Raw genomic sequence first — 26514 nt, forward strand, 5'->3', positions numbered from 1 at the left:
TGCAGTCCAGTGGGACACAGACAACCTGCATTCAGTCCTCTGACTTCTTTGAAACACAAGTAGTTTATGTAAAGGAGATTGAGGAACAGTTCTTTTCTGAGATTTGCCCACTTGCCAGCCTTGTGGAGCTGTGACAGTCTCTGCTTGTGAAGATTTCTCTTCTAGAAGAAAAACTGTGTGATACCTGTCATTTCAGATGTGATTATCTCTCTTTGAAAATTCAATTAACGAAAGTCCATTCAGCTTGAAAGGTGAATGGCTCAGGGTCTGTCTTTACAGGGAGCAGCAGAATGAAAGTTTGAGATCAGACAGGGGAGCGAGGTTTTGATAGTAACTACAGAGTATGGCCACTGGGTCCGTTGTTTCTGGGACCATCAGAAATCATTCTCTGCTGACATTCTCTCCCTAAGGCAGGCACTGATGGGGAAGATGGGCTGTGTTTGGAGGCACAGCCCTCCTGGCAGTGGCACTGAGTGTCGCCATGCTCCAGGCTGAAAGCAGACATGGAATTAATGTCTCTTCCCATCCAAGTCTGTGGAGAGCTTTTTACAGGCGTCAGTGGCAACAGGATCAGAGTAGAGTCTTAAGGCTCTTCCCCTGAAGCTTAGAGGAGTTTAATGGAAAAAAAAGCTAGAGTTGTAATTAATTGGCTTCTGCATCTCCTGCAGGAAAGAGTTAATGAAGGCAAAGCTTGTCTGGCCGAGAGGCTGGTACGGCTCCAGTAGAGCTGTGACTCACAGATGGAACATCCTGCCAAAGCACCAAACAGGCTCCTCATCCTCAGCTCCTCCTGTCCCAACAGCAGTAGCATGAATTGGTTCAGCTGGTCCACGTCTGGAAAGGTTTGTCCCTTACAGCATCTGCTCTTCCCACTCAGTTCAATGCTGTTTGTTGGCACAAGAAAATGTTGTCTGACAGGTACGACCTTACCCATCCATCTGCTATGGGATTTCAGTGGTGCAGACCCCTCATAAGTGCTCTTTATGGGACTGAAGGAAGTTCAGGTTAATAGAACTATTTAAATTATTAAGGAAATTGCCAAAGGGAGGGCAGAAACCCAAAGATTGCTGGGAAGCAACACACAAGGAGAAGTTACTGGGTGAGTTGGTCAAAGACGAGCCTCGGAACTGACCAGGTTTGATATTTTCATCATTGAGCTTGGCTCAAAAAGAGATGAAGAAATTAAAATTTTTGGTGGCATCATCATTACAAAGCAGCACATGCTTAGTGAGATGCTGTCCCAGGCATAATCCTCTACACCAGTTGCTCACCACTTCCCTTTCTCTCCAGAGAAAGGGATCAGCAGCATCACCTCTCTGCAGCTGAGTTCCGGGTCCCTGTTCCCAGTGGGAGAAGAGCCAGGCACGTGGGGTACTCAGTGTGCTGGAGCACAGGCAGGGAGAAGCAGAGTAGTCTGAAAGCTGGTGCCTGATTTCTGTTCTCCAGAAGCACATAATCACCTGAGAAGTGAATTTCATTAAAATGGATTTTTTCCTGCCTTCTGAACTCGCCCTGTGCCTCAGTTAACACAAAAGGACTGTTGACATGTCACCAAAAGTGTAAGAATTATGACACAGTGACAGTGCAGGCAGAAGATAGGAAGGACTCTTGGTTTTGATATTGAGCTGAATTATGCCACTTTGAATCCATACTAGCAAAGCATAAATATATGGATTAGCACTAGTATAGCAGATCAAAGCCTGAGGTGGAGAGTTTAAACAAAGTATAATTTGTAGTAACAACAAAATTACAGGAATTCATCCCTTCATCTCCCAACCCTTGCACCTCAGCCTTGCCACAAAGAAAATTTCTCCCTATTCTTCTATATCTGTACATTTCTCAAAACATCCCAGTTTGGGAAGCCAACCTGGGAAGCATGGCTTGTCAATATGGAAAGACCAGCTCTGTAACTGTGCATCATTAGAGTAATCAGTGTGCAGTGGGGTGAATAAAGGAACACACATGTCCTACACCAAATATGATTGGAAAATGTAAAAATGTAAAAATGAACCATTCTTTGTACAATTCCCCTTTCTCAGCAGAAATCTGCTCTCTGCAGATTGCTCTGCTGGCTGCAGTCACTGCTCCCCAGCAGAGACTGGGAGGGACAAGCACAGGAGAGCTCCTGAGTCTGACCAGCTGTGGGTGTGGTGATTCCTGAGATCCCATTACTGCACTCCAGTAAAATAACGGCTGTTTCCTTCTCCACGTTCGAATTGATATTACATTGACAAGATCAAGTGACACCACAGCCACAGAAACCTTTATCTGCCAAATGCATAATATTTCTTGCTGAACCCCAGCCAAACTCACCCCCAGGTCTTATCAGTTCTAAACTGAGTATTTATTCATGTGGTTGTTTTATGAAAAATGTAAAGATCCTCATTAAATGGAAACCTTAACCCAAAAGTTTCATCATTAAGGTGGAACTGAGCTGGGAGCACACAGAATGAAATTCCTGATCTTCTGTGTTATTTTGGGAAGAAATGCTCAATGCCTCGGGCAGCTGCACAGTCCAGGGCTGAGCCCTCCTGTTATCCCTGACCTCACTCGGGGAATGAGTCTGGGTTTAAGGTGAAGAGTTTTTCTGCAGAGAGAGAAGAGAGTTCCCTGGGCTGAGGAGTCCAAAGCTTTTTGGAGGGAGGCGGGCAGGGATTGCCTCAGCCACCCCTGGCAGAGGGAGAAGGGGACACCGGACCCTGCCCGACCCCGGCAATCCAGAGAAATCCCATTTCTGCGCAGCGCCTGCAGCGCCCCCGCAGCTGGACGGCAACACGGAACCTTTGGGATAGCACGAGCTTTGTGCACACGAATCTCCACAGAACTTCAATGCTGCCATTCACTGAGGGTAAACTCCATTTCTGTGCTTTTGTGTTCTCATTTATATTAGAAATGCTAATCAAAAAGTTTGAAGCAAAAGACACATACAGAGAATTCAGAATGTACAGGCAGCAAAGGCATTTCTCTGAGGCTGGAAATGAATTCTTCAGTATTTTCCCTTTCTTACTTTGAATCCAATATATTTTACCCAACCACTAGAATTGTAAAACTGGGGCTTCATGAGACAAGACCTGTAGCATTTTCATGGAATCATAGAATCATAGAATCAAACAGTTTGGAAAAGACCTCTGAGATCATCAAGTCCAACCCTTTTGTTCCTAAACAAGGGGTAGCTGCAAAGACAGGGTAAAATTAAAGAAGGTAAGAAATCAGTATCCAAAATTTGCACTTCAGGATAATCAGCTTTTCAGAGATAGCTTGTTTTCCACAGTGAAGAACAGCTTTTTTTTAATTCAAACCCTTCAGCAACATTAACATGCTTGTTGCAGATCCATACCATGTCGTACTTCGACAGCAAAATGCCGCATCCATCACATGAGAATATCAGCAACTGTCCAGTCATCTTGAGTATGAATAAAATGCACAATCCACCAGTTCTGTGTCAGTTCAGCTGCTTTCTAAAGCTGCTATGCACACCTCAAAACATGAGTACAGACTGCTTGTTTCATTATGGTACTTACTGGACATACAGGATGAACCAATATTGCACTTGTGAAAAAAGGCCAGGAGAGCCGGGAGGGACACGATGCAGAGAGACCCCGCGGCACCACGCACGTGCTCAGAATCATGTGGAGCCACTTGCAGAGATGGGCATGTGCATGTGTTCATGCCTGTGCACATGCACAAACCCTGCTGGAGGTGGAGGAGGGTGAGGGGAGCTGGTGGGTTATCCCTGCTTCCTCCTGCGTGTGTTAATCCTGAAGGCTGTAGTGCGTGTTGGTGGATGTGTGTGTACATTTTACTTCCCTTTGTTTTGTTTGGTACTGTTAATCCCCTGGGGCGTATCTCTGAGCTGAAGAACTTTAGAGCTGATATAGCTTTTTAAAGTGGGGATTATGTAAATGCATATTATGGGGCTTTCATAAATAGGGATTATTTGTCAAATACATTTGAGGGCTTCCTTTGGAGCCATTAAGGTCTGTTGTGTAAACAGGAATTTAGTAACTGCCTAATCTAAATTTCATTGATTCAATAAACGATCAGAACAGCATTTTTTGATTCATTTTGGTCTTGTGAGAGGATATTTCTGCACAATTTTCAAATAATTACAGGACTGTATATGACTAAAGCTAATCATAGTTAGCATACCTTGCACATCTGTATTAACTGTTCTCCATGATTCATTCTCTAGTTCTCTTCTCTAGTTTTATGGTTAAATTCACTGCTGTCCCAGCCACTAACTTGTTAACTGTCACTCACTAAATTAAGAATTCTGCAAGTTTAGATGAGCAGAGCAAAAATAAGATTTTGCCAAAAGGTAAAGCCATCCAAAAAGTTGTAAAAATTTATTATCTCTGCTCTAGTCCTAGATGAAGGACATTTAGACAAAATGCTAAAAATTCTGGAAAGTGCTGCCTCTCCTCAGGGTTGTTTCACACTTACAGGCAGAGTCTACTCTGAGAAGAATTGATTCTTGGCCTCCTTTCAGCTGACAGGTAATGCTGGTGTCTTTCCTTGCTGCAGAAATGGTGCAGACCTCCTGATCCAATGTTTGACCCAGTTGTTTCAACTGGTGTCTGGGACAGGCCTGGACATGAGCAGGAGCCGGTTCACTCAGTGTGGGAGACCCAGATGTGATGCAGTTTCTCCGTGACTGATGTCCTGACATGGCACAGTCCAGAGTCACAGACCATCCGCAAGGAACAGCAACTCCTGTTCCCTGTTCCCTGCTCAGGGAACAGCAGCAGCACAGCACTGCACTGCCAGCAGCCCCCTCACAGTGGCTCAGGCTCCGCTCCCCCCCATGCCAAGCCTCCTCCTTATTCCAGTCCTCCTGCCAGCCTCAGATCCAGCTGCATTAGGCAGGTTTTGATGCTGTCACAGTCACACAGAGAATGAATCATATTGAACATTGCCCATGGGGTTGTTTATTCCTTGAAGAGGGAATGGACTGCATGCCAATATCCCCGGTAAGGCATAATGAAGGAACCAGCTTTTGCTAGGAAACCAGGATGCCCTCCCACAGGGATTTGCTGGATGACACAGCTCTGAAAAAGCTATGTAAAAATAAGAATACATATAATAAAAAAAAGGAAAGACACTTTCAATATACTGTAATCCTGGCAGGGTGTTTCAAGCTGCACAACTCTTCAGTTCCAGACCTCAGTGGAGACAGGGACACCAGGAACACAAATATGCATGTCCAGCTTGTGAAGTTAGTGCTTATATGGGCATCTTAATCCTTCCTGTCCTCTTCACTTAGTGTCAGCCCCCTCCTTTGCTTTTACCTCCTTCACGTTGTTTAATAAAAGAGAGAACTTTGCCACCCGGCTCTCACTTCTGGAGTTGGGAGTTGCTGAGGAAGGTGTTAAATAGGAATGTCTCATCTTCCTCTGCTGTTTGCTGTTCCCAGTCTTTAAATTCTACTTTTATTAAGCAGAACAAGCCCAGAGCACAATCTATACAAAATGCCTTGGTTTACAAAGATCATTTGATCAAGTATAAACCACACTACTGTGTACATGGTCTGTGATGGGGACCTCAGTTATCACACACAATGTGTTTTCTCCATTGGCGACTTCTAAAATACATAAAACAGATGAAAGCTTGAAACACAATCCAGTCTTCAGTCTTTGCAAATTATTCATTCTATTAATGATTTACTGATTTACACATAGCTTATTTTGCATAAAGTTCGAGCTGGACACATTTATTCATTGTGACTCCCTTAAAATGGATATAAATATCAAAAGCAATTGGCTACCAAATATTTGAATATTATAGCACTGCATCATGGAGAGATGACATGAATGACTCTAGGTCGGAAAAAATATACAGAAAATGCTTAGCCAAGTATGATATTTTACAGCATGTCACTGAATCATCTGAAAGGGTTATATTCATTACAAACACATGCAGTGTGTGCAAAGGATTGCTCAGGAAAAAAATAAAGATAACATTATTCTCCTAATGAAATATGCTCCATGATCTATGGAACCCACCTCTCCTGCAAAGTCCACCCTCCTTCTAGGGCTGTATACCTGAAAAGAGACTCTGGGTTCAGTGAAAGGAACCAATTACACATCATTCCACAGCCAAAAATGCACATGTTCAATCCTAAACTTGTCCCCAAGGACAGTGCAAAGTCCAGCGCAAAGTCCAGCCTGCCAGCAGCAAGGTATATGGCTCTCGTGGCTGGTCTTTCTGTGATTCAGCAACACAAGGCCCAGCAGCTCCCCAGGCCCCTGATGGGATGCCAAGCCTTTGCCGTGGACCGGCACTGATCCTGCAGCTGATCCGGTTTGGTCCTTGGCTGCTGAAGGGCAGGAGTGGTTCCTGCTGGGCTGGGTGTTGCCACCCACCCACTGCAAGCCTGGAGGAGGAGACGGAGTTTTCCATCCCTGTGTGATCCCACCCGACCAGCCGCTCCAGGAGCTGGGGGAACCAGGAGAGGGGTCGGTGTGCACCAAATCAGTGATCACGGGGTGGGTGTAGGCAGTGCCTTCGCCCCACAGCACCAGGGGCACCACAGCCCACAGGGCCGTGGCTGCACCACCACGGGGAGGGTAGTGCAGGCAGAGGTAGGCCCTGTGCTGCACACAAGCTAGTGTGGGGTGTTGCAGCATCCTGCTTGGTCCCCCCAAGCCCAGAAGCCAACACTGGCTCTTCTGTCTGCTGTCCCCATGGTCCCAGAGTGTAGGGCTGGAGTGTCCCAAGTCCAAACTAGTCCTTTGGCACACCGAAAGGACAAAGTGCCTCCAATATGGAGAGAAGGGATGTGGCACACCTTCTCACAAAAAACCTTTCAGGAGGCTGCTGTTACTGTCCTTAACACTGCTGAGCCACCCTGCCCAGGCGGCGAGAGCGGAGGGCATCTAACATTGACATGTTAGACTCGTACACATATTGATCTGATGGTTCATTGTTCACCCAAGCCCTTGGCAAAGGTCACCATCTCTGCTCCCATTTTACAAATGGAGCACAGAGAGGAAGATTAATTTTTAGAAGTGATTAATGTTCCTGGTGCCCACCCTGATTCACTTTGGGCTTCAAGACCCAGACGAAGTCTGGAGCTGGCTTAATTAAGGCATCCCTTGCCTCTCTCCCAGCACTGCCAGACACGTCTGTTGCTTGTTGTCATTGTCTTTTCCCATTAATTCCTCCACCCTTTATCCTATGCCAACTCCCAAACCGGCTCAGAGACTTGCCTCTGAGGCAGCATCCAAGACCCACATTCCCGTGATGCCCAAACAGTCTCAAACCCTCATTTCTTGGCCCTTGGTGCTCTATCCTAAGAAGCGTTTGAAGGAGCTCCCACATTCCCAGGGTCTAAGTTTACCAGAAGGCTCAATCAGGGCTTTTAATGTCCCAAGTTGTTCTTGATTACTACTGCATCGAGTGGCTGAGCGCCAGCGGCCGCCCCGCACATCGGCTGCGGAAGGGCCACGTCCCCCCCCCCCCTCCCGCACCACCCGGAGCCCCCCGGGCCGAGGGTCCCGCGATCCCCCCCGGGCGAGGCGCTCGCGCGCGGCCCACGCGGCCGCTCGGCATGAATGAACCGCCCTCAGCCAATCGGCGGCCGCTGCGCCGCGGGGCTGCCCCGCCGAGCGCCCCCGCCGGCCGATGCCGCCGGCCAATGGCGGCGCGGAGCGCGGGGCGGCGCCCAATGGCGACGCGGCGCGGGCCACCCGCGGCGGCAGGCGGGCCAATGGGGCGGCGGGGGCGGGGCCGGCGCGCGGCGGCCCCGCGCCCCGGCGCGCGGCTCTAAAGCGCGGCGGTAAAGCCGGCGGGCGCACTCGCTATGGCCGCCGCCGCGCAGTACCTGCCGCGCTCCGCCGCGCTCATGCACCCCGACAGCGACCGCCTGCACCAGGGCACCACGTACCGCGAGGTGCAGAAGATGATGCACCACGAGTACCTGCAGGGGCTGGCCCCCGCCGCCGGGCACGCCGTCGGGCTGGCGCACCACCAGTGGCTGCCCAGCGCCGGCACGGACTGGGGCAGCGGCGGGGGCGGCGGGGGCGCGCACCTCCCGCCCGCCGAGCACGCCAAGGGCGGCCCGCCAGGGCCCCGCGAAGAGCTGTCCGCCGCCGCCTTCCACCACCGCCCGCATCTGGTGCCGCAGCCGGCGGCGGGCGGCGCGGCGGGCGGGTGGGCGCAGGGCGGCGCGCACCACCTGCCGCCCATGTCCCCGCCGTCGGGGCAGCCGCTGCTCTACGCGCAGCCCTACGCGGGCCTCAACGGGATGCTGGGCCCGCCGGCTCCCGCGCTGCACCACGGGCTGCGCGACCCGCTGGGTGCCGAGGAGGCGGGCGGGCACGAACTGGCGGCATCGCCGCCGCCGCTGGGTCCGCCCGAGCCGTCGGACGAGGACGCGCCCAGCTCCGACGACCTGGAGCAGTTCGCCAAGCAGTTCAAGCAGCGGCGGATCAAGCTGGGCTTCACGCAGGCCGACGTGGGGCTGGCGCTGGGCACCCTGTACGGGAACGTCTTCTCGCAGACCACGATCTGCCGGTTCGAGGCGCTGCAGCTGAGCTTCAAGAACATGTGCAAGCTGAAGCCGCTGCTCAACAAGTGGCTGGAGGAGACGGACTCCAGCACGGGCAGCCCCACCAACCTGGACAAGATCGCGGCGCAGGGTCGGAAGCGCAAGAAGCGGACGTCCATCGAGGTGGGCGTCAAGGGCGCCCTGGAGAACCACTTCCTCAAGTGCCCCAAGCCCTCGGCGCACGAGATCACCTCCCTGGCGGACTCCCTCCAGCTGGAGAAAGAGGTGGTGCGGGTCTGGTTCTGCAACCGGCGGCAGAAGGAGAAGCGGATGACGCCGGCCGGGGTCCCGCACCCCCCGATGGAGGACGTTTACGCACAGGCGGACACGTCGCCGCTACACCACGCGCTGCCCGGCGCCGTGCAGTGACTGCCCGGGCCCCCGCGGCCCCGACGACGGCTCGGCGGGCGGCGGAGGACGCGCTTTAATTTATTCTCAGACTGGCCCGGCCGCCCGGTCCGCGCCCCGCGCTCTATTTATTCTCCCGCCGGAGCCGCCGCGGCCGCCGCAGCAGTAGCCAAAGGTTTGCGATCTCTAATTTATTCCCCTCCTCGCGCGGCCGGGGGGACGCTTCGACACCATTTCCCGGCCCGTCTCTATTTATTTCTAACCGTGCGCGGAGCTCGCACCCTCCCGTTGGTGGGTTCGGTCCGGTCCCATCCCCTTGGGTTTCGGTTTTTGTTTGTATCTCTATTGCAAAACCAATGTAGACTGCGAGGGTACGTTTCTATTTATGTTATAGTAAATATTTTATTACTTACATAAACCATTTACCCAGGAACCGGTCTCGTGTCGTCTTTGCAGGCTGCGCGCCCGGCCGGGAGCGGGGCGGCCGTCGGGGCCGGGGCCGGTGGCGTTGCCTTCCCGGGCCCCGCCGAGCCCCCCGTGCCGCCCGCGGAGCCCCGTTCCCGAGGCCCCCGGTGTCCCCGGTGCCCCGGTTCGCACCAGCGGCGCTCGGCGGGGTTTGCCCGCCCGGTAACGCGCTTTGCGGAGCCGCTGCCCTGCGGGGATGCGCTCGTGCCCTGCACTGTCCGCGCACCTTCCGCGGTCTTTTAGTGATCCGAAGGGAACTCTCCGCAGTTTGAGCAGAAAAGAGCCCGCACGTAACTTTCCTCCTGCGTGTCGCAGAGGTAATACATGCACACCGGTGTTGCTAAGTAGATTCCACTCAAACCACACTCTCCGGTTGTCTGATGTCACCAACTTTCCCTTTCGTGGTTTCATGCCCGACTGTTTTGCCGTTATGCCAAGAAAGGCTGAAAATTTAGTTTTTACGTTCTGAGTTCCTGGAAGAATGATCCTGCATCTCTACTTTAAACCTTCTCTTGCAGCATCAAGAAAAGTCGCATGTGGGGATTGTGTTTGCCTTTGCAGGTTCCTGGATTCCTGCGGCGTTTTGTCTGTTGGGAGAACTTTTGGAATATGGGCCCATACAGAGCTCTTGCACTGATGAAATACTTCATCGAAATCTGGTAGTAAAGGACCTAATTCTTTCTTTTAGTTGGCAGAGGATTTTCCAGTGTTCTCAGGCACCTGGCACTTGATAGTTTCCCCACTTAAATCAGTACAAAATATGTGCTGTGAAAACAGCAGCTTTAAAAGGGATTTTCTAGCAAAAGCAGTGCATCCTGAATAGCAATTCGTGTATACTTTTTTAATAGATATAAAAATTTATAACATCTCAAATGTAACTTACGCTTAAAAATTTATACTTAAAAATTCTTCTCTTCAGTGTGGTTTGATTTTGTTGCATTTTGTGCCTTGGGTGAGGGGTGAATACTACTTGTCTAAGCAATGATGCATTTGCCATTGATAATGTTATAACTTACTGCATTCTCAATGTCTCTTAAAATGTAGGTATTCTACATCAGCTAATATAGGACTATCAAATTCTCATTCAAAATTACAGTAAACTGATTTTTGAGATTTTAAAATAAAGTCACTTTGAGCAGTTATTTCATCAAGTACTCTGTAAAGAAATGTTTCACTTTATGGTACAAACAAGCTAGCAAATGCTGCAGGTTAGGATATTAATAACTTCTCGTGGCATGCAGAGCATAATAAGAAATCTCTTAGAGGATTCAGTGTGTAGTGTGTGTTTTGTTAGCTTTTGTTGCAGACTTAGCTTCCTTTTTTTGTAATGAGACTGGTTTTTATAGAGGAGCACAGAATTTTGGGGCTGTTGTAGAGATCCTGAATTCAAAAAGTTTTGCTGTTTTTACTGAATATTTACTAATTTCCAAATAGCTGAGCAGATGTAGTAGCTTAGATGATACATTCCAGTAAAAAGGTAAAGGAGGATGATGATTCAAGGGTTTGAGACAATGTATCATGATGACATTTAAATTAATTTCCAACTCTGAAAATCTGTCTTTAGCTGTTCTCCTGTGTGTTCCCCACACATGTACTATTGTGTCTAGTGTTTGGTCATGCTGTAACTGCAGCCTTTGCTTAAGAATTTCTGTGTGACAGCCAGGCTTTAAGGGAAGAAGAAACAAAATCATAAATTAACAACAGAGGGTTTTTTTGTTTGCTTGTTTCTTAAAGAAAACAAACTCTTGTTTGCATTGAATGGTGAATTGTGCTGCTTTTCTATACTAGGAGTCATTTCAGTAGCCTCTTCATTCTGAACTAACCTGAATGGCAAACAGGATTTATATCGATACTCAGAAGGGAAGGGTCAGTTTTCACATTGTGTTCTCCTAATGGATGAGATGTGCTGTGAGTGCTGGGGAGGACGAGCACCCTTGGGTTGTTCGGTGTGTCAGATTGTATAAGGCACTGGCAGCCCCACTGCATTAGCTCTTTCGTGCTGTTGAGCAGCAAAAATAAAATACTCTGTATATCTCATTTTTGCAGTGCCGCAGTGCTCAGCTGTTCTAAAAATCAAATGCCCCAAAGGTTTGCCTCTCTTAGAATAACTTGTTAGTTTTCCTGGTCAGGGATTAAATAGCAATTACTGGAGGGAGACTTTTTTTTTCCCCGCTGGTTGTTTCTCACTAAGGTGAAAGCGTGAGCTTATACTACTATTTCAGTACTAAAGCACAGGAAAGGTAGGACCGTGGTGTTGGTACATTAAAGAAAAGCAGATGTACAAATGCTTACTTAACAATGCTCAAACAAAGTGAATAGTAAATATAGAAAATAGGAAGTGTAGATAAGGAACAGGAGTTAAGCACATTGCCATTGTTAGGGTTTAGGGGGTTTAGGTCTGTGCTGATGGGAAATCCTGCACTAATCCAGGAGCACTCTGCTGCTGAGCAGTGCCTGGCCCCAGCAGATGCTCTTCAGAGCAGCTCTTGCTCTTGCATTCAGGTTGTGCTTAGTCCCATGGTGGCACTGAGCTTTACCCATTGCGCTCGGGGCAGGTGCTCCATCAACAGGGGCTGGGGTGACCTGCTTGCCTTGCCCACAGTCCAGAGGAGCTGGTGCTTGGCTGCTGACCCAGAGTGCACATCTCAGGCTGGTGAAGAGAGCTGAGGTGATGAGCAAAAGGTCTCTGGCCAGGTGGGGCGGTTAGTACCAGGCAAACGCATCCCTGGTGTGGGCTCACAGAAGGGCATAAGCCGTGCTGTGCTACCCTTGCCTGGGCAGAGAGCCTGCCCGTGTGCTCCAGGTGTGTGGGAGGGCAGCTGTACTTCCCAAATACTGTCGTCTTATAAATTGGTTATCAACAATTTTAAGACACTGCTGTATAGCAGACAATATTCTGCAGGGTACCACTTTTTCCCTTTTATTTTTAAAAATGTGGATGGTTGCTGCTCAGCTTTCTTATGTGCTTAGGAAAAGATTGTGGTGTTCCAGTATCCAACTTCTTTCCAGATTTCTTCTCTTAGACTATTATTGCTGCCACTTGCAAGGGCGAGGAGTGCTTGCTGTATAACTGCTGAGGTGACTACAGCACAGCAGTTTGCCTGATGAGGCACAGTCACTCGTAATTAGTGATGCCGTGTTCATCTTACACTTTCCACTGAATTTGGTCTCTTCTGCCTGCTTCCCAGCCGGAGCCTGATCCCATCACAGTGCCATGATGTGACTGTCCCCTAATGAGCTAAAGCAGCAGCTGAAATGCTGTGATCTCTTTACGTGAAAATTCGGAGCATTGGTATTAACACCATGGACTCTTGTTCCAAATTCTTCCCACCCCTGCATGCTCTGTCTCCCAGAAGGAGAGATTTCAGCGCTGTCTGGTTAAGCAAATCTTTTAATTCTGTGCTAATGTTGTTTCATATATTTTACTTTTATGCTGATTCTACCATTGGTCCCTTGGAGCTGGATCAGCCGCAAGACAGCTCAGAGCTGCCATTTCACAGGTACTGGAAGCAGGTTTGGATCCTGCCCCAGGGCAGAAGTCCACAACTCTGGAAGTGCTCCTCCTTAGCTGCCTTGTATTTTTCTTACAGTTGAGTTGTTTGAAATGAGCACGTCCTGGCTGGTGACTCGGAGCTGGTGCTTGTGTGTGCTGAGGACGGGCGCGTGGCTCCCATGGGCTCCTGCCCTGTGTCCACTGGGAGCAGACCAGCCCCAGGCAGGGGCAGGAGCAAGCTGAGGTGAGGTGGGAGGTGTTCTGGTTTTAAAATGCTATTAAATATCCATAGATGACAGTGTCTGGTCTCACTAAGATTGATATTGCTGCTCTGGGAGACCTGGCCCAACGTACTTTCCTGAAATGGGAAGCTCCAAAGAACAGATTTTCTTCAGGTGTACACCAGCAAGATGTCAGCTCTGAGCAGCATCATCCCTGTTTTACGTGCATGTGCCTATAGAGGAAACGCACAGAGAAGTAACCTGTTAAAGTCTCTGATGTGAACCCCCACTGTGCATTGCTGAGCTGATTTATGGGTGTTCAGCTTCGCTCCCACTTGTGATTTGTTGTGAGTGTAGGTGTGCATGTGTGCACACACAGCTCTTGCATGGGCACAGCACTAGAGATATGGCCAACTGCACTGCCTTAGTGTTCTCCCATGTTCTTCAAGGAAGCTCTGCCCCTGGAAGTTCCCCTGTTTTCAGTTTGAACTAACAAGACCCAGTGTCCATGCTGTGCATGGGGATTACAAGGTTGCAGAGGCAGCAGTGTTAAAGCCTATGATGCTATACACAAGATCTAATGTGCATGTTAAATCCGACCTCGTGAATATTTCACGTTCCTTGATATCACATTATTTTTGGTGTTGGGCAGATCAAGTGTTATTTCTTGTAAGCCTTGCAAAGGTGTTCTGGTTACATGGGTACCCTGGCTCATACGCTGCTGAGAGTACTTGCTGCAAAGAAGAATGCTGTTCATGCCAAACTTTAAAAACATTTCTTTATTTTCCTCTTTCCCACCTTTCTTCTGGAGCATTCTACCTGATCAAGGCGTCTGTGCAGCACCACCAGCACCCAGGCCCTGTTTCCTCCTGGACACTGGCTTCTCTCCGCAGGGGCAATCTGCTTTTTATCGCTCTGCCAGATTCCCTAGGGCCAAAATGCTCAGCAGTCACTGCAGCCACAGAACAATATTTCCTCCAGAATGTGTCCAAGCTGGCTCTTCTGTCAGCGTGTTTAAGGAAGGGGGATGGCTCACTGAAGCCGCTCGGCTCTCTCTCAGGAGCTGCACTCCAAACAGCTGTGTCCTTCAAAGTAAATGAATGAACAAGTGCACAAAAATCTTGCAAATGTCACATATATGTACAAGAGTTGCCAGGTCCTCCATGGAAATGCCTGCTCTGCACTGGGGGATCAGTAGAAGGTATGAGAGAGCCAATGGACAAATAGGCATCTTTTCATTTCACTGTCATTTGTTGGGTTTGTTTGGGATTTTCAATTCTGTGGAAATTTGTCTAGTGTTTTTCATTACCAGGAGCTCACTGTGTAGTAGTACCTCTCACTCACACTAAAGGCTGTGCAACTTTGAGATTATACTGAATCATAAATTTGTAGCCAGACAAAATGCTGGGAAACTAATTTACACATTTGCAGGACTGGTTCTAAAGAGTCAGGCCATTACATCAGATATTTACATCACATCTTTATGTTTCAGGGTTCTTTTTAAATTGGAGAAGTTTTTTTCAGTCGTGTTTGAAGCTAACCTGGTGACAGACAAAATAAATCAACAGAAGGGTGGGCAGTGAGGGAGGTAAAGTACACGAGGGCAATTATCAGATGTGCTACAATGGAGACATTCCTCTAAAATGCTGTTGGAGCTTCTGGATTTTACTCCCGGGTCCCCTGTTCATTTTCTTGAAGTCTATGAGAAATGTTTTGGATTTTTTCCCCCAGTGTTTTTACTTCTCTTGAAGTGATGTCATAAATCTTTCCTTAAGTTGCAAGGGTTAATTTATATGGATTGCTGAGGGACCTCAGCAAAAAGAGCTGCAGCAGTGTGAGATGCTGCTTGTGCACACAGTGAGGAATGCAGAGGGATTTCTCAATGTCTCTGGTGGAAGGAGCATTCCCTTGTGCTGGGCTCGGTGGTGTGGTGCAGGCAGAGCTGTGCTGCAGGAACTGAGAGCTGCTCCCCTGCTCCCCCCTCTCACTGCTCTGTGTATGGGTATGTTCCTGGTCTGGGAAAAGTGCTCCTGACTCTGCTGCCCAGGGACGTGAAGAGCAGGACAGGCTGCTCGGTGTGTTGAGGATAAGTGCTGTGGAAGGCATCACCCACTGCTGGAGCTCTCTCTGGGAGCCGTGGATCTCGCGAGCGCAGCTGAGCCGTCCCTGCAGCTCCCGGCAGCCTGGCAGCAGCACGGGGTTATTTTTACCGACATGGCCTGTGGTGCAGATCTGGCAGAGCTGTCTGGAGGAGCACTGATGTGCTGAGATGGCTGGATATTGTCCCCTGCCCTCATCCCCACCATGTGGGGGTCAGGGTGCAACTCTGAATTTCTCCTCTTCAGGTCCAAGGTCCATGTCCCTTATACCTTTGTGTCCTCTGCAGAGCTGGGAGTGCCAGGAGCTCATGAACACTCAGGGTTAGGGACAGTTTTCATCACGTCTTTTCCACGTGATATCCCTTGATAAGGGCTCAGGTGTCAGAGCATTTGGGAGCAAAGGGATGAAAACTGCTGCCAAACCTGACCTCACTCTTGCGTCCCTTGCCATCCCCCCACGGTGCTCCCCTTGAGTCCAGGCCCGTGCTGTAGGGTCACAGGATGAGACAAGCAGTTGGGCTCAGGGAGTGACTTTGATCTGACAGCTAAAAGCTGCCTGTCCCAGAACACTGTGCAGTTCTCCACCTTCTGCCTGGGGTGGGGGCTGGCTCTGCTGCCAGGAGGGCTCTCTCCTTCCCCAACCCTGGCTTGAGGAGCAACCTCACAGGCTAGCCCAGCCTTGCAGGTGTTGGGGACAGGAGCAGGTCAGTGTCATTAAGAGGGAGAGGATTGAATCGATACCTGGAGTGTTTGATATTCTGCCTAGTGGAACACTTGTTATGTCTTTAATTAGTATTTCTAAAAGCACTATGGAATGGAAAGCAAAAGGCAGAAATAAATAGCAAGGGGTGATCAATTGGGCATGAAACCCTTGTTATTGATCACCTTTAACCTCTGCTTAAACTAATGACAGAGCTACCATTTAACTGTCCCCAGGCACAAAGTGCATCAATTGTACAAGTGCCACATAAATCATGGTGGGCTGCGGCGCATCGCGAATGGCCCCTGGGGACAGCCTGCCTATGGGGAGGGCAGGGTCTCCCTGGGGCTGGGGGGGAAGCATCACCAGGGCTGGCCTGGGCTGTGCTGCTGGGGCACCCTCTGAAGGTGTGCTCAGGTGAGCTGCTGCTCCCAGAACTGGTGTTTCACACAAAAAGGTTCCTAAGGGCAAAGCTGCATCACAGCTCTGAGGGCAGCGCGGGGCGGTACAAATGACAGTATTTCCCCTCCATGTCTCTTTCCCCATGGAGATAAGAGAGGATTTATGCTATTAAATTGATGCCTGCTCCTGAGCTCTGAGTACCCTGGCTGGGGCAGTGCCACTGACACTGGATGAGTTTGCAGAAGGACAGACAGGACTGAGGTGAAACAACGAACCTGTCTCAGCAAGTGTTTGAAGCAGCAGGGATTGGGGAAGGAGTGACACAGACACAGAAATGATCACCTTTTCCAATATGCCTTCAACTGGCTTCCTGACTCATCAGCTGTGCTGGAATTACCCATTCTGGTTGTTATAGGGGTAAAAAACCCATAAAAATCAAGATGTACAATGGGCAACAGAGTGAAGTCAGCACAGCCTTTTGAGATAACAGCAATAATATTCATTAACATTCAATCTACAAATTATCCCTTGAAACCCCAGTCTGGAGATTTGCCAGTTTTCGACACACGACGATGTTGTCTGGTGTGTTTCCAGCACGGCAGCATTTCCAAGGCTGTGCTGGACATATGGCATCACAGAGCCATCAGTTGTACGTCCTACCGTGCGCAGGGCAAGGGCTGTGCCTGCCTTTTCAGGGGAATGTTTATTTATCTTTAGGATGCTTCTCCTGCAAATGCATTGGGAGGTAATCTTTTTCTTGATGTTCCCTACTCCTCATTTTGGTGAAAGCAGAGGGCTTTTGGGGAAGCTTTCAAAAAGCTGTTTGTTTCCAGAGCTGTTAAGGAAATATTCTCACTGAGCCCTGGGGAGGGAAGTATGGGGAAAACCTCAGCATTTTGGAGGAGTCCCATTGAGCAGTGTGTCTGTCTGTTTACCCCTCTTGGAGTGCTCTCAGGATCACTGCTGTGTCTGCGGGAACAAGGGAAAGGTCCCGTCTCGTCTGCTGGTGACTGGGCTGAGTGATGCTGAGCACATACTCGGCCTGCACCCGGTATGGCTGTGCACATCCCTGGAGGATTTTCTCAGGAGATCCTGGATTAATACACACTTTGCTTTTGTGCTGCCATTTGGAGGGTTTCTACCGAAACCTTAAAAATCATTTGGGTGTTCTCATCCATCAGCTATTGGAAACATTATTGATAATACAATCATTCCTCCTCTGGTCACTCTGTTTCACTTTTTTTTCTGCTGCCCATCCTGTAATTTGTCACTGCTGCTCCCCTGAAATGTTTAGAGATGATTGGAATCTCTCCAGGTGCAGCACGGGAGCATTGCAAAGGCAGCCCAGAGAGGGGAGTCCTCTGCATCCCTCACCACCCACACCTGCAGCTGCGGCATATGGCCACAGCTGAGGGACAGTCTGACACAGCCCTGGGGAGACTGGGCAGGCTCGATGTCTCCTTAAGTCCTGGTCAAGACTGGGGCTCTGGTCTGTTCCAGGGGGCCCCCACTCTGGAGCATCACTATTTTGGGTCTCTGAAGCACCTTGTCCCCTCAGCTCTGGGTACTTCATGGAGGCCTGGACAATAGGTGGTTCCCCAGGCATGTCTGCTGACCCTGGCGACTGGGCTGCTGTGGGAGAAGCATGAGCCAGCAGAACTCCAGCTGTCATTGCCCCCATGGTCTCCAGGGATGAGGACTCCATCTCTGCCCTGGGCAGCCTGTGCCAAGGCTCGTATTGATACAGGCAGTGCTGCTGCTCCTTCATCAATGGAATAAGCCATTAGCTTTAGGGTGGTAGTTTGCTTCCACTCTCTAGGGGGTCCTAAGACCTGGGAATCTCAGAGCAGAGGGACGGTGAGTGCTGTCCCTCAGAACCCTCACGGGGCCCTGCTCTTGCCACGGAAGATTCGCCGGGATGCTGATGGTGGCCGCAGGAGACATCAGCGGCTGCTGGTCTGGCAGAGGGAGCATCTCAGTGTACAATAAAATCTTCTTTCATGTCAGTCCAGAGGGGCAGAGCTCCCCACTGACAGCAGCTGCACTGAGAGCTTGGCATGGATTTGCATAGATGAAATGATTTCTCCTGCCATTCATTCAGTCTTTCTGTCTGCCAGCTTCCCTGCTCCTCTCTGGAATCTGGGGTCCACACAGGGAGCATTCAGCCGACCACAGCTCTTTACTGAGCGTTGCTTTGCACAGATGTCCCCAAGCAATTCCATGAATTGTTGCTCTATAGACACTAAGCTGTTTGGGAAAACATTTCAGATAACTGTCCTACGCATTGGGGCGACTGAATTAATGGCATTTGAATGGTCAAAAAGATAGTGTGAATTGGAAACAATGCTGTCCCTGTCACAGGCGGCAGGAGAATTCCAGCTGGTATTTTCATTGTTAATGAGCAAGCACAGGGTGCTGTGTGGCCTCAATACCTTGGAAGGGGCTGGAGAAATGCACAAACAAGCCTGTCACTTCCCCTTCTGGACTTTCCAAATGCCAGGGAAGGAATGCTTTTCAAACTGTGTTTCAGAGCTCCACAAGTGAGACACTGTACCTCGGCTGTGGGGAGGGAAGGAAAGGGACAGTGGTGATAGTTGCCCAGGTGTGTGTTGCCAGAGAACCATGATGTTCACCGAGTTCAGGAGCTCCCCCACTCTTGGGCGCCAAGGTAACACCTCTGCCTGAGAATGCCCCCAAAGGTGGGAGCAAGCGGCTGGGGAGTCCCATGCAGTGGCAGGCACTGCTTGAAGAGGTGCTTGGCAGTCAGGAGAGCTTTGCTGCATTTGGGCTTGGCAGAGCACAGCCATCCCAACCATACATCATCCAGAGGAATGGGCACTTGGGTAACACATTAGAATAATACATCATTAGAGCACCGTTGCTATGGTGATATATTAGGGCAATACATCATTAGATACCTTCCATTGATGATGTATTACTCCAAACATGGCTCCTGCCAACACCAGCACAAGGGCCACAGGGGAAGTCTTGTCTTTTTGCAGAAATTCTACCCTTTCTCTAAGGAAAAAAATCCCAGCATAATGGCTTCATCGAGAGGACATTGGGCAGGGGCTGGCCCCTCTCTCCTGAGGCCCTTTACTGTGACTTGCTCCATGCTGAGCCTCGTGCTGTTTTCTGGGGACCTGTACCTGCATTTTAGTGCATGTGGGCAAAAGGACCTGCCAGTGCCTGCCAGGCAGAGGGACAGGATTGTCCCAGCCCTGCTGAGCTACAGGGGCTGAGGCATTCATGGGTGTCTCCTGCATAGAGGGCAAGACCCTCCGGCGAGGGGGCTGCTCTGGATCTGTGCTGTGCATGCCCATCACACTGTGCTCTCACACAGGGGCTGAACCACACGCCAGGGAAACTCGTCCTTTCCTGGTACCCAGGCAGCCAAACATGCTGGTGTCATGTGCTGGTGCCCAGGCTCATGGCAGAGGAGACAGATGGACCCAAAATGGAGCTCAGGGCAAGGGTGACTGCTGCTGCTCACCTTCCCATGAGCCGCATTGTGTGCTGCCAGCTGGGCTCAATTCCCTTGGAACACTTTTCTCATGCTCTTCCCCTCAGCCCTGAGGGACCCTAGCCCCAGCCTGGAATAACACCAAAAAATTGAGCCCAGGAGAGGTTCCAGCCAGCTGGGTACTCAGCACCCCTGAGGTCTTTGCAGGGCTGCACTCTTTTCAGCTCAGCTAAATAAATTGGTTCAGAGAGCAGTTTGGGAAAGCAGGTTGCTTTCACTGCAAAGTACGCAGTGTGCATCAGATATAATTTGATTTTAATTAGTGGACAAGAAAGTAGCATAGTTAATAAAGTATGCACTGCCTTTTGCAGGGATGCCAGTGCTGAATGCCTGGAAAATGCGACTAAATCAGAAAGACCAGCACAAGGTGAGCTAAGGCTGACTGTGCCTGGATGGTGGCATTGTAAACAGAGTACCCCAACTCCTGTGATGTCCCATGGTCAGCACCACAGCAGAAAAGCAGTTTGTGGGCTCATGCTGTTATTTGGTGTGGAGATGCCCCAGCAGCCTCAGTCAGTGTTGTGTGCCATCTGCATCCAGGGGCTTTTCAGCTGGCTGCTGAGGAAGCACTGGCTCCCCTGCCTGCTCTGAGCTCGAGCACTGGGAAAGGTGCAGGTGCCCATTGCTTCCCTCCCTGTCCTTTTCTTGTGCCTTAAGGGCTCTCAGTGCCTGCACCCTTTCCTTCATAGGGGACAGCTGTGACAGGCTTGCTCCTGGATCTTCCCATCTCCAGCACTGCTTAGGGGATGCAGGTTCACAAGCAGCCTTGGATGCAGCTGCTCATACACAGAAGCTTGTGTTTGGGTAGCAGGTCTTCTGGCTCCGTTCCCAGCAGTGTGGGCTCGTGGTTAGACCACTTAAGAGCCAGGCTGCCCCCACATCACCCTGCAGATACACACTTCCTTCCCCTGAAATCTCTGTGGGAGCAGAGTCTGCCCACTGAGGGCAGAGGGGCAAGAATAAGAGGTTGGTTGTGCAGACAAAGTATGATAAATAACATCCCCTGGAACTGCCCTGCTGCTGGTTCCCAGTCATCATAACAATCTGTGAGACAGTTAAGGAAAGCAAGCCTGTGTCTGCCCTTGATGCCAATGCTTTTAAAGTTCAACGTGCTGCCCCGCTCCTAGGCACCATCTGCAGTGCTCTAAGCCAGGGCCGCTTTTAGCTTCTCAATCAGTTGGATTCAATTAAGTAATAACGTGAGCCTATGGGCAGAGCAGTGATTGCTTATCCCTTAATCAGCAAATTCTCCCCAGGTAGGGCAGAAGGGTTTGTGTCCCCTGGATGGAAGTTGGGGTGCAAGCCCCTGGTGAACCCTCTGCCACTGGGGCTCCCAAGAGCTGAGGTGGGGCTGTCCAGCACTGCTGGCTCTGGCAGGAGCAGCCACCCTGGGAGGCCGAGGGACTGTTATTTAAAGCACTGTTTTCACTCTGTCCTCAGTGCCATGTTCCCACCCTGACACATCTGGGAGCAAGTGTTTCAGGGAGGCTGTGGGCATCTTAGAGAAGCAGAGCTGTCTCTGCCACTCTCCCCCTGCTCCATGGCCACAGGATGCACGGGGCACCTCGGCTCTCTGAGGCCAGACCTGGCTGTGAGGGATTTCAGACATCAATAAACATCACTGTCAAAAAGGACAGGAAAAGGTTATTTATCAGAAAACAGACCAAAAAGTAGGATTGCAGCAGGGGTGACATGTGCTGCGGCCATGCTGCCAGGGCAGCATGTGGTGGCTCAGAGGGGTCAGAGCCAGCCTGCATCCCCACACCACTGATCACCATGGCTCATCTTGGCAGCCCCACGCTGTGCCTGGGGCCAGGCTGGTGCCACCAGCCATGGCAGCAGCCCGATGTTTCTCTCGCTTTCCCCGGTGCAATTAGGACTCTGTAGGAGTGACAGTCTCCTCGGAGCAAGCCAGTCTTGGAGGGAGCTGAGGTTGCAGAGCGAGCGCAGCTGCCCTGTAGTGTTCCCCCGATCGCTGGGCTCCCAGGCTCAGGGAGCTGCTGTCTCTGTGCAGAGACCAGGAGCTCTTGTCTGCTGGGACTGCAGGAAACTCTGCATGTGTGTGAGCGTGCATGTGTGTGACATGGGGGGGATTTGAGAACAGTGTTTTACAAAACAAGAACAGCTGAAGTTATTAATTTTCAAGATAACACCAGCAAGAACACTGAGTAGCTGTTGAATTGTTCAGCATTCTCTGGTGACTGTAGTAAAGATGTTCATGTGCCGTGTTCACCTGTGGCCTCGTGCTCTGCTGCCATGGGTGATGCACAGGCAGTCTTGGGGCTGTGTGTGGGACTGGCTGCAGCCTCGCTGCTCTCAGCTGGGCTGAGCCCGGCAGGCGGGGGGGCAGGATGCCCTGGTGCCACAGACCTGGGCTCGGGAGCGGCACAGGGGACAGGCACAGGACATCTGGTGGTACTCCTGATGCCGGGGTTGTTCCTGGAGGAGCACATAACCCACTAAGGCCTCAGGGATGCCCTCAGCACATCCCTGGCACAGCTGGGAGGTTTTGCATCCTTCAAACCTGTCCTGACGCTACAGTTCAAGGTACAGCCCCAGTGCTCTACCCTCCCTCTCCCATCGCCTACCTCTGATTAGAGCCCTCAGAACAAACCTGCTAATGCCTTTCCCAAGCTCTCGCCCCCACACTTTTGCCATATAAATCACTATAATTAAAGCGTTTGGAAAATGCTTTGGGAGCCCAGACAAGCATCCCCACATGCTACACACCCAGCTCGGCAAGCCCGACTTCCTGCTGCACCCACCCTGCTGCCCCGGGCACTGCATCCCTTCCCTCCCAAAACACCCAGCAGGACAGGAGAGAGGACCGTTCCCAGGCTGTGCTCGCCCCGGGCTGCCTTCGGCTCAGCACTTGGCTGAGGCAGAGCACCGAGCAGAGAAGGGCCAGAGAGATGGGACAGGGCCCCTGCTGGGCCCTGGCACCACGAGGCCATTGGGGGCATTTCACCGGCTGACAAAGCCTGTTGCCATGGGAAGGTCTGTGGTTTGCTGCCACTTTTCCTTCCCCAGCAGAGAGGGTTCGGCAGCCCTGCTCTCTGCGCAGAGCTCAGCCCCACTCCCAGATCCTGCTCAGCATGTATTTTTCACCTTTTAATGAAAGCAGCTGAACTGTCTGAAGTTGCCTCTCAACTCTTCTCCGGGGGTTGGATTGCCAAGAAATGATTGATGCATTTAATAGAGGCAGTGGGTGCAGAGGAATTTGGCAGGAGCCCAGGCTCATGATACACTGCCGTTCCTGCTCAGGTTTTCTGAGCTCCTGCTCTCTCAGAACACGCTGTCCTACGCGAGAGTACTGCACTCTGGCTGGGCAGCTGTGAGCTCAGGAGTCCTGGGAACAGGGCAGGGTCTGAGCTGTGGGGATGGGGGAGGAAAAGCTGGGGGCAGGGACTGGCTGTGCAGGGGCTGTGGCACATAGCCCTGAGCACAAGCCAGGGAAGCTGAGCCTCTCTCAGTGCCTTTTTGGGCTTTCTACTGTTTTGAGCTGTAAGGGGTTTGTCCCCCACTAGGGGTGAATATGTACAGCAGATACTTGCCTAGTTTTGCATATACACACTCATGTGTGAATCTGCATATGAGGGGTTTTTTCTTACATTTCCTGGAGAGAAACCCCCTTGCCATGCATGGACTAGTTTGGGACAGCCCACACAGATCGCATTCAGCACACATACCTACGCATGCATGCTCCTAAACACACTTGCATGCACATGTATGTGCTCACACACACCTGCAGGTGCTCACCCTGCTCCGTGTCCCACACCTGAGTGCTGGCACGGACCCTGTGACACCCACATGCAATGCAGGTGTCAGTTGGCATGAACCCATCACTTGGCAGCAAGTAACAGTTGCTACAGCCTTTCCTTTGCACAAGAACACTGTGTCAGCCAACTCCAAGGTTTAGGCCAGCACAAACTGAAGGTTTTCCTCTCTGCAGCCTTCTGGGAGGTATCAGAGCGTGACCCTTGGCCATTTCCTAAGCTCAGGAGCAGGGTTAGGAACAAAGGAACAAAGCTGCCTGTCAGTGCCTGACCACGGGGTCTGACCTCAGTTTAGCTTTGTCCCATTGAAAGACACCATGAAGGCAGTGCTAATATTACTAATATCTCTCCCTTGGGTATTTTCAGAGGGACACCCATTCCAGATATCCCTAGAGTGATTTCCAGGAGCATGCTAGATAATGGGTTTCTTGTGCATTCAGTGTGTACATTGCTCATCCCCTGGAGCTTCCCTTCTCCTGCAGATATAAAGGGCAATTTGTAGAGCTTACAAAGGCTTATGAAAATATCATTGTGAAAGGGTGACATAAGCACCTGAACAGAAAAGAATAGAAAATATTTGCCTTATTAAGCAGAGTCTTGTTTCCTCTTCCATGTGTCTTCTTCCCATAGGAGGATAACAGTCATTTATTATCATGTGTGGAAAGAAAAGCCTCACTCCTCAGAGATGTGCTGGTTTTTGCGAAGCCGGCTCTGCTCTGAGGCAGGCTGGGAGCGAGCATGCCTGGTGCTCAGAGGCCTGGCACATTCCTTCAAATAACACCAAAAGAGCAGCATTATCTGACAGCAGCACAGCCTGAGCCCCATTTGTGTGGCCACAGCCAGTGTGGGCTGGAACACAGTGCGGGCTATTAGCATGTAATGAACACAACAATTACTCTGTAAGGGGGAGAAAGGGTTAGGGCCAGGCAGAGTTTTAAGAATAAAGGCTTGTTTGGGAGAATTATTCACTAGGTCCCTGCTGTAGGTGGACGGCAGCAGATTAGAAGGAAACATTATCTCTCAGGGCAAGTTCAGAAGGACAAATGAAGCCAAACTGGCACGGGATGAGAGTCTCAATACATTATTCTCTTTGCTCTACAAATCTGTGAGAACAAAGTGCCCAGTGTAAATGCTTACCAGGGCCTTTTCTACCCCTGTAGGACCACAAAAGTTCAACATGAGATGGAGGGCCACGTGTTGGCTATTAGTCCACTACAAAGAGCGTTTGAGTTTAGAATTTAGAGTCTCATAAAAACATTATTGTCTGCATCCTGGACATTTGTTTGTTAGGGCAATACGGACTGAAAAAATGTGCCCATCTGCACAGCTGTGTGCCTCATCACCCTTACCATGGCTGGCCCACCTCAGCAGCTACCTCAGGCCAGCCAACCCCCAGCCTGGCCTCACCCTGAGGACAGTCCCTGAGCCTCAGCATCAGCACCAGTCCTGTCATGTCTGAAGGTGAAGAAGGATTGTTGCCCTAAAGAACATTTGGCCTGATATGTTTTGTTGTGGCAGGAGGTTGCACCTTGCCCAGGGGCCTCTCACCCAACACAGAGTGAGGCACAGGTGCCCTGAAACCTCCATTGACATTTCTGGCTCTGCTTTATTCACATGTGTCTGTAGTTTATATGTTCTCCAGGTTTGAGGCAAGGAAGAAGTTTATGTCCAAGTGAAAATGCCAATGACCACAGAGGTCTTGACTTCCTCTGCCCCAGGGGTCACAGTTTGTCTCTCGGGAATACCCAGAAATCTTTCCCCGCAGCACTTCTCTGCCATCAGGAGGCCCTGGGCGGGGGGGAGCCTCCTTGCTGAGGCTGCTGTGGCTCAGCCTCCCCAGGACTGACATGCCAAAACCCAGCTAGAGCTGCTGAACTTGGCCTTGGCTCTCTGAGTGAAGTGCAGTGGATGGCAGCATGCAGGCGATCAGAACACAGGATCTGACAGTCCCTCCTGGACTTACAGCCTGGAATAAACAAAATCAAGGACAAGCATTCATGAGTACATCTATGACACTTCTGGGTTGTAAGCTGCTTGCTGCCTTCCTGGTTTAGAACAATTTTGACAAAAAGCATCCATATGATTTTGATATAGTTAAGCCCATGGCCAGGCTTTATAAGACACTTGGCAATCTGTGGGGCAGTTTTTAGAAGCATTTTGTTTTGCATTTGGATTGTCTTCCAGCTAACAAGATGATCAGCTTCGGGGTGAGTCAGTACTGGGAGGAAGGTTTTAAGGACTTTTGCAGCAGGAGACAAGGGACTCGGCTGGGCCACCCCAGGTCTGCAGCTGCCCCAGGATACTGCCAGGAGCTGCAGGCACAGACACAGTTCAGAGCAATCTGCATCCCCCTCAGATCTGTTTGTCCTCCCAGCCCTCCAAGACAGCCGGCCACTGCTTCCTCCAACTGCACAAGGGGCATGTGCTTTTAAAAGTCTAAAATAAAGGTGGAATATATTATCTATTCACAAAGTCATTGTAAATATTAAAGAGCCCATGAGGGGAAATGTCTCTGATGATGTCTTTTCAGGAGTGTGGGAGAAAAATCCATGCAAAGGCACTACTGAGGGATACGGTCAAAAGGCAAGCCATGCTTTGAACTTGTTCAAAGCCACAGGGTCAGCAGTCTTCCTGGGACTGCAGTGGGAAGCAGCTGCCCACCTCTCCTCAGAGTCAGCTAAAAGGTCATTTTAGCAAATCCACAATTTAAATAAAAGAAAGTAAATCCCAGAGAGAGCTATTTGAAAATGAAAGGCATCAAAGGTGAGATAGAGGTGCATGTCTGAGTGGCAGAGGGCCTGGAGAGCTCCAGCTTAGAGAGAGAGTATCTGTGCAGTGCAGGGAGAGGACACGTACCCCAGGTTCTTCTGAGCGGGGCACCACCAAGCACCTGCCCCAGCAGGGATGAAAAGGGAGCCCCATTCCCCTGTCCATGGGGC

At 50.5% G+C, this 26514-nt stretch overlaps 1 protein-coding gene and 1 long non-coding RNA gene across 3 annotated transcripts in view; both read left to right on the forward strand.

Annotated features, from left to right (window-relative positions):
• The window catches only part of LOC135402106 (uncharacterized), a 63025-nt gene extending 58982 nt beyond the window's left edge, over positions 1-4043 (forward strand). The window contains exon 4 of the long non-coding RNA XR_010425027.1: positions 669-4043. This is a non-coding gene — a long non-coding RNA (uncharacterized LOC135402106). The remainder of the gene's footprint in view (positions 1-668) is intronic.
• Positions 4044-7788: 3745 nt separating this feature from the next.
• Positions 7789-26047, forward strand: POU3F1 (POU class 3 homeobox 1). 2 transcript variants are annotated; one of them, XM_064635157.1, is made up of 3 exons: positions 7789-9071; positions 20111-20166; positions 25760-26047. In XM_064635157.1, the coding sequence occupies exon 1, from the start codon at positions 7802-7804 to the stop codon at positions 8915-8917; it is 1116 nt and encodes a 371-aa protein (XP_064491227.1). In that variant the 5' UTR covers positions 7789-7801; the 3' UTR covers positions 8918-9071; positions 20111-20166; positions 25760-26047. The 2 variants fall into 2 exon arrangements, 1 of the variants encoding a protein (XP_064491227.1); XR_010425056.1 differs by lacking the exon at positions 7789-9071 and adding an exon at positions 12922-13098.
• The last annotated feature ends 467 nt before the right edge of the window (positions 26048-26514 follow it).

Source organism: Pseudopipra pipra, chromosome 24, assembly GCF_036250125.1.
Source record: "Pseudopipra pipra isolate bDixPip1 chromosome 24, bDixPip1.hap1, whole genome shotgun sequence".
Lineage (NCBI taxonomy): Eukaryota > Metazoa > Chordata > Aves > Passeriformes > Pipridae > Pseudopipra > Pseudopipra pipra.

Excerpts from the sequence above, each read along its gene's own strand:
- POU3F1 (XM_064635157.1), top strand. The coding sequence starts at position 7,802 with ATGGCCGCCGCCGCGCAGTACCTGCCGCGCTCCGCCGCGCTCATGCAC.